Source organism: Mirounga leonina, unplaced genomic scaffold (assembly GCF_011800145.1).
Source record: "Mirounga leonina isolate KUSES-001 unplaced genomic scaffold, KU_Mleo_1.0 Mir_165, whole genome shotgun sequence".
Taxonomy (NCBI): Eukaryota; Metazoa; Chordata; class Mammalia; order Carnivora; family Phocidae; genus Mirounga; species Mirounga leonina.
This window is the reverse complement of record NW_023270415.1, coordinates 62,924,871-62,942,467: the sequence shown is the minus strand read 5'-3', so window position 1 is coordinate 62,942,467 and position 17,597 is coordinate 62,924,871. Positions and strand designations below refer to the sequence as shown.

The following is a 17,597-nucleotide window of genomic DNA, read 5'->3' as shown; positions in this document are numbered from 1 at the left end:
CCTGATGCGGTACTTGATCCCAGGACCCTGGGATCATGACCTGAGCCAAAGGCAGACACTAAACTAACTGAGCCATCCAGGTGTCCCGAAATAGTTAAAATTATTGAGAAGTCTGTTTAAGTGCTTCCAGAAGGTCATGTTGTGTAGTGGTTAAAAGCTATAGTTAATACATCCTTCCTAGTTAGCAGAGAGATGGAAATGGGAGAGGGATGGCCTCTGTCAGGTTCAGAGTGTATAACTTTAATGTTTTCTTTAATGGCTTTTCCCATTTTATTTTTCTTATAATCACTCTGTACAGTATATGAATTTTGTCTTTTAACTAGTTAAAATTTTTTTAAGCTAGTACAATGTAACTAACTTTACTTTGTGGATTCATCTAGTGGCAGAATGATAAACCTAAAGGTGCACAACAAGAATACGGCTCATGGGGTTGTCTTTCATCTCATTTTCTTGTTATATCATTCCTTGTCTTTTTTCTTTTATCCATTTTGTCAGTATTCCTTTAACTGATTTCAGTGAGGAAATGTAATATGTGTACGATGGTCCCCAACTTAGGACGGTTTGACTTAGTGGTTTTTTAACTTTATAATAGCGCAAAGGTGGTGATAAGTAGAAACCATACTTTGAATTTTGATTACTTTCCTGGGTTAGCAATATGTGGTACCTATGTGGAGCTATGCGGTGAGCCGCAGCTCCCAGTCAGCCATGTGATCACGAGGCTAAACAATCTATATACTTAGAACCATTCTTATCCATACAACCATTCTAGTTTTCACTTTTGGTATAGTACTCAATAAATTACTTGAGATGCTCAACACTTTATTATAAGATAGGCTTTGTGTTAGCTGATTTTGCCCAATGGTAGGCTACTGAAAGTGTACTGAATACATTTATGGTAGGCTAGGCTAAGCTATGATATTTTGGTAGGTTAGGTGTATTAAATGCATTTCAACTTAGAATTATTTTCAATTTATGATGGGTTTATTGGGACATAACCCCATTGTAAATGGAAGGAGATCTGTGTGTGTGTGTACTTATATATATATATGTGTGTGTGTGAGTATATTTAGTGAATTACACACATATATATTGTTTTTAGTGAAATAGAAATTGGATGGGAACAATGTTTTAATGTTTCCATAAGACTTCTCTGTGTTGTTTTCATCTAATGGGAAATAAGGCTAAGTAACTATTGAACAAATATGGAGTAGCCCCCTGGCATATAGGAGATAAAACAGTGAAGCAGCCAAAAGTTTCCCTCCTTCCTTAAGCTTATATTGTCAGGCACTTGTGAGTGAAGGTAAGCAGTATTACATTTTAAGGACTTGATACCCATCCTAACTTGTTTTAAACATCCTAATTTCTGTCAGATCGTAGAGCTGTGAATCCATTGAAATTTTTGCCAGATAAAGAATAATTATTCATTAATTATTAATAATTCTACATATATTCTTTTCACTTCTTTCAGGAAGGTATGGTGGCTTTGGCATTCCAAAATTAATGAAGGATATGATAATCCTAATAATTCCATAACATTGGCAAGTAGACTATATATGACATTGTATTTATTATTTAATAGGTTTCATCATGGTGGGTAGGTAGAGTAATAGTTACTTGGCTAAAAATATTTCTGTAGATTACATGAAATGATATAATACTTAACAAATGCTACCAAATATTTAAGAAAATAGTTGGTGAAATGTTTGGCTTATTAAAACAGGCTCTTTTTTTGTTTTTTTTTTCCAGGAGAAATCTAAATTATTTTTCCAATGCTTATGCAGCTGCAGTTAGTGCTGTGGATCCTGATGCAGGAAATGGAGAACTTTGCATTAAGGTTCCATCAGAGTTATGGAAACACATTGATGGTAAAATACCAAAAATACATTGACTGCGCAGTAAAATCATGTTAGACTCAGTGACTGAAAACTTTTACATGAACATTAATGTCGTAATTATAAATTATTAAGTTGAAATATACAGAAGTTGGAAGCTCTTTTTTTTCTTAAGAATCACTGGTTAATAAGAAAATAGCAATTAAGGGCTGTGACAAAACAACCCATTCACTGTTGTTTTTAAAGTGAAAGTTATAAAAAAAAATTGGGATGGTTGGAACAATTTGTCAAGAGTTGAGAACCCATGCAGTGTCAAAGCAGTTTAGAATTACAGCATTTCATAGCAGGAAGAATCCGAAAAAATCACCTGGTTCAATTCCTTCCTTTTATAGAAGAGTAATCTGAAGTCCAGACAGTGAGTGACCTGTTGAAGGTCACTAATTAGTAGTTGAGTCAGTGCTAGAACATAGGGTTCTGTGTTCTGCACTTTTGAGCACACACTGTCTTATTATTTCTAAACCTTCATTTTCTCTTGTATAAAGTCACAGCCATTATAATTACTATATATAACTTGCCTATCTTTATTTAGCCTATAACCACGATAAAGAAGTAAAGGACTTTTTGTTTTGCTTTTGCGGTTTTTTTTAAGAGTTTATGTGTTTGGGGGGGATTTTTCTTGAGGGGAGTTGCCCAATTTAGGGGACAGGCGTAGAAGGCTATCATTCCATGTTCAGGAATTGGAGATAGTCCATATGGTTGTAGTGTTTTGAGGGAAATTAAAAGAAACCTTTTAATCTTATGAAAGCAACATGTATTTGTTATGGAGAAATCAAAGATAACATAATAAATAATGCATTATATAAATTCTCAGGTAGCTTTTCCCACTCACCCCTTCTTCCTACTCTCCAAAGTCAACTAGGGTTAACAATCTGGGAGGCTTTTTAAGTCCTTATTTTTCAGGTTTTGCATTGAATCTAGTTTTGAACTTTTTTCTTTAGGCAGTATAGCATTGTCAGAAATGTTGGGAGGAGGATAGGGCATGACTTGAGCCATATTTTGGGAGAACACAGCTAGTAGTGACTAGAATTGAGTGGAAGTAAGGACATAAGTGGAGGCAGGCTATTGTGGAGAGAAGGTGAGAGCCTAAACAAGGGTAAGAAGTATAGTTTTTCATTTAAAATTGAGCTTTGATTCCCTTTTTATGTTTAGTGTAAGTCTTTGCCCTTATTATATAGACCACTGTTACTCAATTATATATTTATATATCAATGTATGTATATATTTATTTGTTGCAGAATTAAAGGTTCTAAAGATACACATCAATTTTTCTTTGGATCAGCCAAAAGGAGGTCTTCATTTTGTGGTACCCAGTGTTGAGGGAAGTATGGCAGAGAGAGGTGCTCACGTTTTCTCTTGTGGGTATCAAAATTCCACAAGGTAGATTATTCTTATATATTTCAGTTAATTTCATTTTTCAGTTGCATTTTTTCTGTGTATATGCAATACATGTGTTTAGTGTAAAATGAGAAGTGTGAGCTTGATCCTCAGATTTACCTCTTCTGAATCTTGTTCCACTAGTCATTCCTTCTCAGTCCTGTCTTTCCTTTTTCTCTTTCCTTCTCAGAAAAGAGACTTCTAAAATCATTTCAATTCTTTATTTTTTAACTTTATACTGAAGTAAAATAGCATACAGAAAATTACACAAACTATAAGTAAAAGTTCACTGAATTTTCACAAGTGAACAAACCTATGTAATTCACACATCAAGAAAAAGAATATCACCAGCATTGTAGAATCCCCCCTTCTACCCATTTCCATTCACTACTTGCTCATCTGATGTCCTCCTGTCCAAGGTTAACCACTGTTCTGATTTCTAAAATACCACAGCTTAATTACACCTGCTTTTGAACTTTATATGAATGGAAATTATGCATTATGCTCTTTATATCTCAACAAAAAAGTTTAACAGTATGGTAGTGAGATTTACCTTCATTGTTGTGTATAATTGTAGTTCATTCCCAGAGCTCAATAGCTCACTCTGTGTTATTGAAATATTATAGTATGCATAGTCTCTTCAGATTGTTATTAATATTCTTCAGATTATTAACTCTTTCAAGCCAAGGATGATGTCTTCTACTTCTTTGTGTTACAGTATCAGGTACAGACCCTGGCAGGTAGTAAAACCTGATCTTGAAGGAAAGTGTTCGAGAAATATTAGGTCTGGCTTTACTAGTACTATTTGAATTAATACAGTGCATCCCGTTCTCCAAAACAATTCTCTAACTTATGGATCAGATTCTGAATATTGTGTTCTTTTAAACTTTATTATAAGGTTTTTTAGTTTCTGGAAATGAGTACTGCATAAAAACTGACTATTATGAATATGCAAGTGAAAATAATTTTTAGGTTAAAAATTCAAAGCTAAGAATTGCTTATCTCTTTTTTGAGTATTTGAACTGGCAGTATCGTACGATATATTTTCTTCATATTGCCAAATAATATTTGGCGAAAAGTTTATATCTTTAATCAGATTCTTTCAAGTTACACAGTAAAAAGCTTCAGTAGGCAAATAGCTGAAGTTTCTTTTCGCACATATTCTGTAAACGTTAGAATAACTTATAAGTGGGAGAAACAACCGTAGGTTACACTTTCACTATTTTTTTTTTTATGCTGTTGATATTTTTTCCTAGATTTTGGTTCCCGTGTGTTGATTCATACTCTGAATTATGTACATGGAAATTAGAATTTACAGTAGATGCCGCAATGGTGGCTGTTTCCAATGGAGATTTGGTGGAGACAGTGTATACCCATGATATGAGGAAGAAGACCTTCCATTACATGCTTACCATTCCAACAGCTGCATCAAATATCTCTTTGGCCATTGGACCTTTTGAAATACTTGTAGATCCATATATGCATGAGGTAAGTCATAGCTTCTTGCTCCTTTCTCCTCCCAGCCTTTCACCCCTGATAAAAGGAAGGATAGTAATGAAATACTGAGTTTTTCCTAACTCTTCTTTCAATTATCCAGAATATCACTAGAGAGAAAAGGATTCCTTATCTGATATATTTAATGATTTGAATTCTTGAATTCCTTTCAAAATGTTAAAGTTTAAAATTTTTTTTCAACAGAGAGCTTTGAGTTCCAAAGGAGTTTCAAGTGTACCTTGATTAGAATATGAGTTGATTTATGTAAATACTTTGTATTAGTGTCCTCTTTTTGTTTGGCATATGTTTATGAATGTTATAGTCCCATCTCTGGAACCTGAAATATTACAATTTCACAATTAAAGAACAAGATTTGTTCTCACTTCAGCATATACAGAGGAAGAAAGATAAGGCTGAAGCTGAGTTTAGAATTCTAGTCAGCACACTCATTCAAGGCTTCTTGCAGTTTTCTTCCATCCCATATCTTGCCATAAATCGTATATTAATTGGCAAACCAATTAGTGCTTACAGGCCTCCCTAAGGATGAGACTTCTGGTGTTTAGGAAGTGATGTATTGGTTATTGACCCTCTCTACTTCTGTACCTGTTTAAAGTAACATTTGAATGAATCTCTTTTTATTTACTCATGGTCCCTAACATTTTCAATTTTAGATTTTTTATTTCTTAGTTTAAAGCTAAGATATACATGTGACCATGTATGTCTCAATGGTATTTCTGTTATGCGAGCAAAAATTGAGGGCAGTTAGGTTTAGTCGATACCCAGTAAGCTCCTCAGTCTGTTCTTATATTTGCTTTCCTGAAATTCACAAGATTTATAAAGTCACTTATGGAAAATATTCATGATATCTTACGAATGGTTTTGCTTTTGCTGGCTTGATAATGACTCTTAAAAGTATATTCGCTGATAAGATTGGCAGAGAATTTTATTATCTTTGGTAAGTGGTTAGCTGTTAAATCAACATTTGATTAGTACCTACTTTGTATTTTGGAAGATTTTTTTTTCCCCACTCCAAGCTATTGGATGGGAGAAAGGTAAATGATAGTTAAGAAGTATTTTACTTGAATACTTAGAGCCCACTTAGTCTCTCTGTCTCAAGTAGATAGTTTTTACTTTATTATCAGATTTTCTGTCATGTAGATTTTTCTAAACATGAATCTTTTTCTGATGAATAGTATTTTGGGTTTTGTTTGTGTATCAAGAGGAGTGCTAATTATGATGCACTTCGGGCCCTTGATTATTAATCATACATAGATCCCCATCACTCATGTATGTTAGTCTCTAACCTGTTCTAACACTGTTAGAAGAATAATTTTTATCATACGTTAAAAACTTTCCTTGCCTCCACAATCCTGCAACAATCAGAACTCTTTAATATGACTTTCAGGATCATCTAGAATTTGGCCCTAATTTTCCTTTCGAGCTTTTTTCTCCATTACTTCTGTTTGTTTGTTATATTTGATATAGTTACTTAGATTCTCCTGACCATACCATATTTCTGTTTTGACTTTGTTTGAGATGTTCTCTTTACCTCTTCATTCCTATCAAACTTTTGTCCAATTCAAAAAGATTAGCTCAGATTTAATCTCCAGCATGAAACCTTACTCTAGGTCCTTCTAAACAGAATGATCTCTGTCATTGTTGATGCCATTTATTTGGTACAGAATCATAATATGGGATGAGATGATATGTTATATTTGAGTGGCCATGTCCAAAGTAGGATGCATAGGACTATGACAAGTACAGTATTCACTAGGTAAGACATTTATGAATCAAAGGTGGATTTGTAATAAGCCTTGGCAATTTAAATCTTTCTTGTTTTGTATGCTTATGCAAAAGGCATTTTAATTTGGAACCAAAGTTGTATTTTCATTGGGTCTAAGCATTTCACAGATTTATAATCCATCATGAATTTAATTTTCAAGTACAATGAATATTTTATAAACATAGTAAAAGTAATCACTAATATCACACTAGCATTTTCCCTCATTGCCATGAATTTGTTAAAAGGATTTATATGAATGAAGTTTTCCTTATAATTGAGACATTTAGGAAATTTAAAATACTAAAGATAACATTTTCTTTTAATGACTTTCTTCCCTGCTTTTTATTTTCAGGTTACTCATTTTTGTTTACCTCAGCTTCTTCCATTGCTTAAACATACTACATCTTATCTTCATGAAGTTTTTGAATTTTATGAAGAAATTCTTACATGTCGATACCCATATTCCTGTTTTAAGACTGTATTCATTGATGAGGCTTATGTTGAAGTGGCTGCTTATGCTTCCATGAGCATTTTTAGGTTGGTATTTAAGATTTGAAATGTCTAAATGAGGGTAATGATGGGAAGACAGGTTATTTTGTGATTAATTTTAAGATATGTTTCAAAGTTTTTTCCTTTAAATTAAATATGGTTGGTTTTGTAGAAAAGCTAATGTTTTAAAAATTCAAAATGTAGAAAAACATAAAAAAGAAAATTTCCAAGTGACCCAAAACACTTCTATTACTTTCATCCAGATATAACTGATAGAGATGTTTTACAGATTTTTTTTTAGTCTCTTCTGCTTATGCATTTAACAAAAATCATACAAGTTATATAATGGACGTCTAATGGGTTTTTTTTTTTCCTAAATCATTTAAAATTTTACTGATGTCAGAAATTTCTTTGCCAATTATAAAAGAGAGAAAACTTCATTTTTTTCTTTCTCTTCCTGCCTTACCTTCTTTCTTTCCTTGGAAAGTTCCAGATTTATAAATTTTATGCCTTAGGTTCAATCATTTTATCCTTTCTGGCCTAAATTTTTTCATCTGTAAAAGAGGAATAATACTATTGCCCCTGTATTCTCTAGAGTATGTTAGAAAGATCTTATGGGTCAGTGTATTTGAAAGTAAACAATGGAGCACAAAAAATTCATAGGGGTGCCTGCCTGGCTCAGTTGGTAGCACATGTGACTCTTGATCTTGAGGTGTGAGTTCAAGCCTGCATTGTGTGTAGAGCTTACTTAAAAAAAAAAAAAAAAAAATTGGGGGCACCTGGGTGGCTCAGTCGGTTAAGCATCTGCCTTTGGCTCGGGTTGTGATCCCAGGGTCTTGGGATTGAGCCCTGCATCGGCCTCCCTGCTTAACAGGGGAGTCTGCTTTTCCCTCTCCCTCTCCCCCTGCCCCTGCTTGTACACTCTCTCTCTCTCTCAAATAAAATCTTAAAAAAATAATTAATAGTTATTATTGGGAAAAGGTTTTTGAAATTAGAAGAGCCCTTCATAGGAGGATCAGTTTCTGATGAACATACCCATTTCAGGCTAATGGTAATTTCCCCTTCCTCCAGAAAAAGGTACTTAAATTTTTCACGGAAATCAATGGGAAACACTACAGTCCTTACTTTAGGCAAAAGTTAATTAAGATTATGGATTTCACCTAAATTTTGAAAAGATGTGAAAGCTTTTGGAAGAATGTTCTGTTTTTTCTCTTTTATGTCAAATTGGAATTCCCTTATTTTAAAAGTGTGATTATTTCATTTTGATTGAATCATTGTTTATTTCTTGGTTATAATTGTCTCTTCTTTTAAATTCCAGCACAAATCTGTTACATAGTGCCATGATTATAGATGAGACACCTCTGACTAGAAGGTGTTTAGCCCAGTCCTTGGCACAGCAGTTTTTTGGTTGTTTCATATCCAGAATGTCTTGGTGAGTAATTTCATAGTTTGCAACTACTGAGATAAAGAATTGGGAAAGTTTGTTTTTGTTTTCTTTTCCTGTATTTTCTTTTCTCTCTGTATATTTAGAGAAAAGTAATGAGTATAAATTTCATCCCAGATTTGTGGCTATCAATTCACTATAGTTCTATTTTTTTTTTAAAGAATTTTGATAACAATTTCTTAGAAAACTGAATGAATACTGTAGATATAAGGCATTGAATGTGCAGAAAACTGCAGTTAGAATTCTAATGTCAATGTTCAGTGTAACTGGTAATGTTCAAGATCATGTGTAAGGCAAAATAACAGTCTTCTACAATAGTGATAATGATGTAGGGATTTTCCTCTTAGTGTTTAACTTTGTACTAATAATACTTGAAATAAGTAAGAGATAAGAACACTTAATTTTTTTGATTAACTTGAGATGAATTCGAAGAAATACATGAAACTCCCTTAAGATTATAATTTATTTTTGTGACCATTCTGTGCTATATGTAGTACATGAATATCTGTTGGTTTCTTTTTCTTTTTTGTTGGCAGAGGGTAAGTCCTCTTGATTTGTAATTTTTCCAGAATAACATAGTTTCAGTGAAGAACAGTGCCTGGAAAATGGTACGCAACATGTTTGAATAAATGAATGAATGAATGGATAAGTATATGAATGAATAGATGAATGAATGGTATTAATTCCCTTTCCTCTTAAACCAAAAATAAGTAATTAAACGTTAGATCTTGGAATCCCATTGATAATTATTCATGGGATTGGCAAATGTGAACTTTAAAAATTGAGCAGTACAGTCCTGGCTTTGGGCACATATTTCCTTGGATACAGACAGTATGGACAGAGTTGGCTGGGAAGGAAGCAGCGCAAAGATAGGGACATTACTTGAAATAAGACTGGAAAGCAGATGTGAGGAAGGTGTAATGGTAAGTAGAACTCATTGGAAGTGGTTAAACCAAATATTTTGTTAATACATTTTTTAAATTGTTTTTCATTTATTTTAAGAATGCATAAAAGCACACACTATAATGTGTTCTGTTATCCTCTTTGGCCTTATCTAAAAATTTTTATGATTAAATTTTTTATGATTAAAAGAATATATTTTGACTTTTTGCATAGGTCTGATGAATGGGTACTGAAGGGAATTTCTGGCTATATTTATGGACTTTGGATGAAAAAAACTTTTGGTGTTAATGAATACCGCCATTGGATTAAAGAGGTAAAAACAGCCAGATCCATTACCCATTTAGAAGTCAACAGGACATGTTAGTGTTCTCCTGATTCACAAGTCACTTGTCCTTTACTTTTCATAATTGTAAAATACTGTCATTTGAAAGTGTCTAATTTTTCCCAGCAAAATGAAAATCCCAGCAAAATGAAAATCTCTTTACTGAGAAAGACTAATGGTCTGTTTTATCTAGTTCCATTGTCAGTGTTGACTTCCAAAGACTTTTTTGCTAATAAGCAAGAGAGTATTTAAGCTCCTTCAACATCAAATTAGTCGTTAGATATATCCAAGCTCCTTGTAGTAGTCATTCATAATATAACTCTATGCTTCCTAAATTTGTTTAGACTTAGAACCCAGCTTCTGGAGTCAGATTGCTTTTCATTCTGCCTCATACATTTACAAGCTTTGTGACTTTGGTTAATCTTTCTAAGTCTCATCTTTTTAAGGAGAGTAGATGGGGATTATAAGACATCATACATGTGATGTGCATGGTGCCTTGTACATAATAAGTGCTTATTATATGCTGGCTAGTCCTTCAGTGCATTTATGTTCTCTGTCATTGTCACGTCTTTTTCCTATTATTTAAAGATTTGGCCAAAAAGAAAAAAAATCAACTGTATTTTGCCTAGCCCTTTCTGTTCATGTACGTATACATTTTACTCATCTTGTGCTTAACTCCTTCCTTCTCAAATGGAAAAATTTCGACCTTTAATATCTTTATGAAATGGACCCCTCCATCTTCCCCTTTTCTCATTTTATGTATCTTCGTCATCCAAACGTAAACTCAAGTAAGCCAAAAAAATAATTGTGAAGGATTTCAAACATCTAGAACCATAAAAGAATTTATACATCTAAACTGGAAGAGTCCATTCTTCATTTCAAAAACTATTAATGAAGGGAAAAGATAGCATATAGCACTTACAGTGTTTCAGGAACTACTGTAAACATTTTACAAATATTAACTGTATTGATCTTCCTAACTACCCTGTTACTACACCCCATTTTACAAATGAGGACACTGAGGCACAGAGAGGTTAAATTATTTGACCAAAGTTACACAGCTAGTAAGTAGTAGAGCCAGAATTCAAACCTGGTTTTTAACCACTTCACTATGATTTTTACCACTTCTGTATACTGCTTATATATTATTTAAACAGTTCTGTTGTCCTTTTTTCCCTTAAACTTTTTTTTTCACTTTGATCTATGTCATATTAGAGAAGACTGAAGAAGTTTTAAAAGGGTAGATTCCTGACATAATTTTATCTCCATTTCTTTTTACTTGTCTAAATCCTCCACCAGAAACAAACTGCAGAGAAGGAACAAATGAACTTGGAACACAGGTCAGAGAAGGTTGGGAAGAGCCGTTAGGAAAAATTGGCAGGCTGCTGGCCAGCCCTGAAGTCACAAAGGAGAGAAGGCTTTTTGGCTGTATTATTGAGCCAGCTGTGTAGTCTGTTTTGTTTATAAGAACATAAACTACTTTGTAAATACATCTAATTTATTTTAAGAAATTTACATTTTGATTCAGGAAATGAGAAATCACAGTTCAGTTCTAAAATTTGATACATAAAGAAATTTTCACTGACTCCTATTTTTATCTTTTTTAGGAGCTAGACAAAATAGTGGCGTATGAACTAAAAACTGGTGGAGTTTTACTACATCCCATATTTGGTGGAGGAAAAGAGAAGGATAAGTATGTTTGTTGTTCAGAGGTGGTCTTACAAACCTTGTATTATGGGTTCAGTCTTTGAGGATTACTTGGGACGTGTACTGAGACCCACACAGGCCAAAATAATAGTATGTAATAATATTAAAGCCACAAATACTGGTAATACTCTCATTACTCCTTTCCTTACTTTACTGTTTTTACTGCATGTGATGGCTACAAATGGACTTAAACGTTAAAGAAAGACTCTCAAAAAATACAAGGCTTTACTCTTTTCCATGTTAATTTCCAGATGCTAGTATATTGTACTGTTGTTAGAAAAGTTTAAAAATAATGGAAACAAATATTTTGCTTATGGACCACCAGTTATTTTTTTAAGTCTAAGTAGATAATTTCAACTTCAGGACATCCTACCTATACCTATTTATCTGAATGGTCACCTACCTAGACATTTATTCTTTGCTTTTTCCCTTCTTTCCTTTTTTCTTCCCTCCCTCTCTACCTTCCTTCTATTCTTTCTTTCCCTTTCTCTTCTTCTGTTGTGTAGCAAGTCCCTGTAAAGAAGACAGCCACTTATAGCAAAATAATAGTACCAGCAGGCAGTCTTGTTTGTTCTAGTGTCCATGGATTCCCTAAAGGAATATGGATTGAAATGGATGGGAAAGTTTTTCTGTATTTTCACTAATCATTAGCTGATATATTTTCCTTAATTATGAATGTAGGCAAAAGACAATGCTATGACTTTGTCAACAGTAGAAATCATAGATCTTTTCCTGTCATGTTATAATTATTAGCAGATATTTTGAAATACTCTGCACTTATCACCACCTCAATATTACTATAATAGACCACTGCCAGATCTTGTTATTTAATGCATTAATAAGCTAGCATATATATTGGCATATCATAATTTTTAATATTTTTATAACCGCATTTCGTTATAATTGGCTTTCTTTGTAATTCTATGTATTTTATTTTGTGTATATGTTAGCAGTTTCTCAAAAGGGGACCCATAGGATTAACCAGGCTGCCCAAGTGTCTAAAAGCACCACAGAGGTTAAGAAATTTGAAGTTGTATAACCGGTAGCCTTTTCTTTGTTGTAGCATGGTTACCAAGACAAGAGTAAGTTCATGGGAAAGCATAGAAATTTGGGGTTAGACAAACATGGATTTTTGTCGTTATTTTTGTGATCTGAGAAAATCACATAACCTTTCTGTGTATGTGTTTTAATTTGTAAAATGACAGTGATAGTCCTTAACCAGGTTGGTTGTGAGGATTACTTGAGATCAAGTTCTCAAATATTAGTTCTTTCACTTTCTTCTCCTCACTGCCTGCTGTATGGCAGTTTCCCAGCATATAATTAGAGCATTACCATGGTATGTAAATATTACTTACACTAAATGCTTTTACTTTGGTTCTGCCCATTTATTTAGTCTTGTATGTTTAATTTTTAAAGGCAAAGGAAAAAAAAAGGTCTGGAAGCAATATACCTCCCTCCCACCAGTTCCTCTTGGAGATAGCCATGACCTTTTTTTTTTTCCCCCATGCCTTTATTTATGTATAGCATTACCAAATGTAGTTCGATCATATACATATTACTGTGTAACTATCAACAAATATTTTAAATTTCGATGCCATGTTTTTAAAGAAGTATAATGATTACCCTTACACATAGATTGTGAGAGTGTAATTTGGTACAGTGATTTTGAAGGGTAATTTGTTGGTACCAATCAGACATTTAAAATAGATGATTTTGATTCATTAGTTGTATTTCTAGCTATGTTGTCATATAGAAATTGTACTTCTAGAGATTTGCCATACAGAAATACTTGCACATGTGTAAAAAGACATTCACTACAGCATTATTTAAAATAGTGAAAAATTTTAAACACCTTTAACATTCATATATGTCATAAATTTTTTTTATTAGACTGTACCTTTCTTTTAATTTACTGATGATCTCTTTCATCATTTCAGAATGTAAAATTTTTACATAGTCTGGTCTTTGTGCCCTGGATGGATTTATTTATTTATTTATAGGAAGATTTTTCCTGCCCTAGAATTAGGACAAGAAATTTTTTTCCGTCTTTTCTTCTAGTACTTTTATAATTGTTTTTGATATGTAATGCACCTGGAATGTTTTTTGTGTGTGTATGGTTTAACCTTGGGATATTGGTTAGAATTACATTAATTATAATGATGAATTTGGAGAGCACTAAAATATTGAGACTCTTCCTATCTGGGAGCTTGGCATGTGTTTTTATTAAAATTTTCCTTTATGTTTTTTCATGAAACTTCATAATTTTCTTCCAGTTAAATTTATTTTAAGAAGTTTCCTACTTGTGTTGCTCTCATGCTGAGAAATTACTGACTTATATTATGATGTGGCCATGAAACTTACTGTTTATTTAATACAAATTTGTTTTACTAAGTATAGCTGTTTATGTTTTTAGTCCAGCATCTCATCTACACTTTTCAATAAAGCATCCACATACGCTTTCTTGGGAATATTACACTATGTTTCAGTGTAAAGCTCACCTCGTGATGAGATTGATTGAAAATAGGATCAGTATGGAATTCATGCTACAAGTAAGTATTAAAGTTAAGGACTTAACAGTTGTAGAGAAAGATACGTTCCATATGTATAATCTGAATGCTATTCTGTAGAATAGGAGTCAGGGCCTCTGGAGTTATAGGAGGAATTCTGTTACTAATTAGCTGTTTGCTCACTAAGTAACCTGTGCTTTTTGTTTGTTTCCTCAGATGTAGAATAAGTATCAATACTTTATCCATTTAATGCTGAATTGTCATGGATATAAAATTAGAATGTGGGGATGAAAGTAGAACCTATTTGTACATAGGATTTTGTGTTCAGCATTATTTAAAATATTAAGGATGAACTGCCACCTAGAGTGTTTTCAATAGAAAAAAAAACTAAAAGATGTTTATTTTTGCTACTATTAAATTCTATATATTTTAAGCAAGTTTTGTTGTAAATAGTTGAGATAGAGTGGTTGAGGCAGTAGAAATAAGATGTATTATAAATGTTCAGCTATTTTTTTTCCATTGATAATATTCTTACAGGTGAGTGAAAAATAACTTTTTAGTAATTTTTTAAAGCATTTTATATTTGCCTTAAAGTTAAGTTTCTTTAATCTTTCTGTCCTTCACCTTACCTTTAGAGTGGAGAGATATTAAATGAGAGGTGGTCCATAAAGAAACTTTGTAGAGTTGTATAAGTCTTTTTTTTTTTTTTAATTTTATTTATTTATTTGACAGAGACAGACAGTGAGAGAGGGAACACAAGCAGGGGTAGTGGGAGAGGGAAAGCAGGCTTTCCGCTGAGCCAGGGAGCCTGATGCGGGGCTTGATCCCAGGACCCTAGGATCATGACCTGAGCCGAAGGGAGATGCTTAACAACTGAGCCGCCCAGGCACCCTGAGTTGTATAAGTCTTAATGAGTGTTCTCAACTTGCTAAATGTTTAGTTTCTTTGTAAAGCTCATGATTCAATAAATTATAGGTATTATATATTATTGTTATTATAATCCTTAAAAACAATGTTCATTGTTTGGCCAGGACATTATTGAAATTGAATTATGTTTTGAGGAAGAATAGTTTTATAGTCTGGCTGTTTAAATCTTTGCATGCTTTTATTTCTAATAGTCTTTAACTAGATCCACCTATATAGTAAGATGTGAAATTATTATCTTTGTAATTGACTATATAGTAAAGTCATAATGCAAAGTGGGTATAGTACAGAATTGAAAACAATGTATATTATGTCATACAAACTTACTTGAATGATACTTTCATCCTTACAGGTTTTCAATAAACTGTTAAGTTTGGCTAGTACTGCTTCATCACAGAAGTTCCAGTCACATATGTGGAGTCAGATGTTGGTTTCCACATCTGGGTTTTTGAAATCCATCTCAAATGTCTCTGGCAAAGACATCCAGCCTTTAATAAAGCAGTGGGTGTATCCTTTTCAGTAGCAGCTCAACAAGGAGGGGAAGGGAATAAGGTTATGTGTGTCAGGGAAAGGAGGAAAAAAAAAAGATTTGGAACACCAAAGGAGAAGAACTATTTAAGTTGCTAAATAGTAGTAGAAAGAACTAGGAACTGTAAATCATTTCTGCTAAGGTGCCTATTAATCATTGAGATACACACACATATATGTTAATGCTTGTAAAATTTGGCATATTTTGAATTACTTGTTAGTGTGTGAATATAGCAATAGGCTTAATGGTGGGGGAGGTAAATAATCCACCAGACAGGCCTGCAGGATTACTTGTAAGATGCAGTGGTCTGGTGGCTTTTAGATGTGGTTAGGGGTTGGCACAACTTAACTGGTATCTGGGAACTTTTCAATTTTTACATTTTTTTCATATCAGAGCACTATTATATTAATAACCCAGTAGAGTGGTTTTGCTTCTTTCAAAACGTTTCAGAAATTTTGTTTAAATATGGGGAAACACTTTTCACAAAAATTTTGAATACTTTGCCACCTGGTTTACCCTGAAGTGTGCTCTCAGGCCTTGAACTGGTGAGAATGCATCTGAAAGTTATCACCTACTATAATGAGTCCTTTATTTTGTTTAGTACATATTCATGTCAATATGCAGAAATGCCTTTACAATTCTTCAGAGACCAGAGTGGAGTGGTAAAATTTTATGGAAGTTTTGCATTTAACAGAAAACGAAATGTTTTGGAATTAGAAATAAAGCAAGATTATACATCGCCGGGAACTCAGAAATATGTGGTAAGATTTTTTCCAAAATGGCCTTTTGTACTGCTTTCTTCCCAGTTTCAATATAGGAAGGGCTTATGGGTGGAGAGCTGGTTAGAAGTTTCATAATGAGAATTTGTTTGCAAAGGTTGAAATTGAGAAAACACCAAGTGTCAATGACGGGTCAATGGAGAGGTTATGATGGAGATTTCAGGGGACACAGATATCCCAGTTCTCCCCTCCTTTGGCACTAGCTACCTTTCTCTGTCCCTAGACACACATCTTCTATAGTACTATTTTATATCTTGAAATATATACCTGTACACATAAGAATACATATATGGTATTTTTCTAGCATTATCTTTGAACACTGTTTCTTTTTAAAGGGACCACTTAAAGTGACAGTGCAGGAGTTAGATGGATCCTTCAATCATACGTTGCAAATTGAAGAAAACAGCCTTAAGCATGATATTCCCTGTCATTCTAAAAGCAGAAGGTAGGCATTGAATCATAACTTTAAACTGAAATTGATAATTAAACTGTAAGTCTCACAGATTAAAATGCCAAAATAGAAATCCTAATATATACCTAAGTTTCAAGTAGAGAACATGTTATCTGGTATCTTTTTTCATCCTTCTACTTCAAGTTGATATTACCAACTATTCTTTATTTGCTTTTTGTTCTTGACAACATTTTATTCTTTGAATTAATTAATTTAAAAATTTAGATTTAGGTTTAATAATCTTTATTTTGTAGGGTCAGGGGTAGGTGGAATAGAAGTTTGATTTTTTTTGGAGCCAGGAGAAATTCAAGGCAAATTGCTTAGGTTTGTTGTTATTAATGTCATTGGATTAATATCTATAGTAAATACTGGGGAGATGATCATTGAATATAAAGGAAGGAGCTGAATACATGTCATAAAAAGCCCCTGCATTTTCTTTACTATGTCTTTCTCCTCTTCTCTGTATCACCATGCCTTTACAAAACATTCTTTTTTTTGTTTTAATTTTATTTATTTAAGTAATCTCTGTACCCAACATGGAGCTCGAACTCACGACCCTGAGATCAAGAGTCACATGCTCCTCCAACTGAGCCAGCCAGGTGCCCCTTTATTTATTTATTTAAAGTAATACTACACCCAACATGGAACTTGAACTCATGACCCCAAGATTAAGAGTTGCATGCTCTTCCAACTGAGCCAGCCAGGTGCCCCTTAAAAAACATCCTTGTCTTTCAAAACGGCACATTGTCATTTTCCTTAAAAAATGTTCAACCGTTCATCTTCTATGTAGTATATTTTTTCTTTACCACTATTGTTTAACTCAGCCATTAGCATGTATTCTGAAGAGCGAAAGATGGGAATATTTTTGTGCTTCGCTAGAGGATTGTATAGTAATAGCAAAACTTCAGGAACAGAAGGTTTATACTCATGACTACATTGAGGTCATGTCAGACAGATGGGGATGTCAGTTGATTTTGATGGCCTTCAGAAATTGATTCT

At 33.3% G+C, this 17,597-nt stretch overlaps 1 protein-coding gene across 10 annotated transcripts in view; it reads left to right on the top strand.

Annotated features, from left to right (window-relative positions):
* Positions 1-17,597, top strand: part of TAF2 (TATA-box binding protein associated factor 2) — a 234,666-nt gene that overhangs the window by 17,461 nt on the left and 199,608 nt on the right. For all 10 annotated transcript variants that reach the window (XM_035011822.1, XM_035011821.1, XM_035011820.1 and 7 more), the window contains exons 4-14: positions 1,747-1,865; positions 3,128-3,269; positions 4,523-4,754; positions 6,896-7,080; positions 8,351-8,464; positions 9,593-9,692; positions 11,309-11,394; positions 13,822-13,957; positions 15,192-15,346; positions 16,015-16,129; positions 16,483-16,592. In XM_035011822.1, the coding sequence (XP_034867713.1) occupies positions 1,747-1,865; positions 3,128-3,269; positions 4,523-4,754; positions 6,896-7,080; positions 8,351-8,464; positions 9,593-9,692; positions 11,309-11,394; positions 13,822-13,957; positions 15,192-15,346; positions 16,015-16,129; positions 16,483-16,592 (1,494 nt within the window). The remainder of the gene's footprint in view (positions 1-1,746; positions 1,866-3,127; positions 3,270-4,522; positions 4,755-6,895; positions 7,081-8,350; positions 8,465-9,592; positions 9,693-11,308; positions 11,395-13,821; positions 13,958-15,191; positions 15,347-16,014; positions 16,130-16,482; positions 16,593-17,597) is intronic.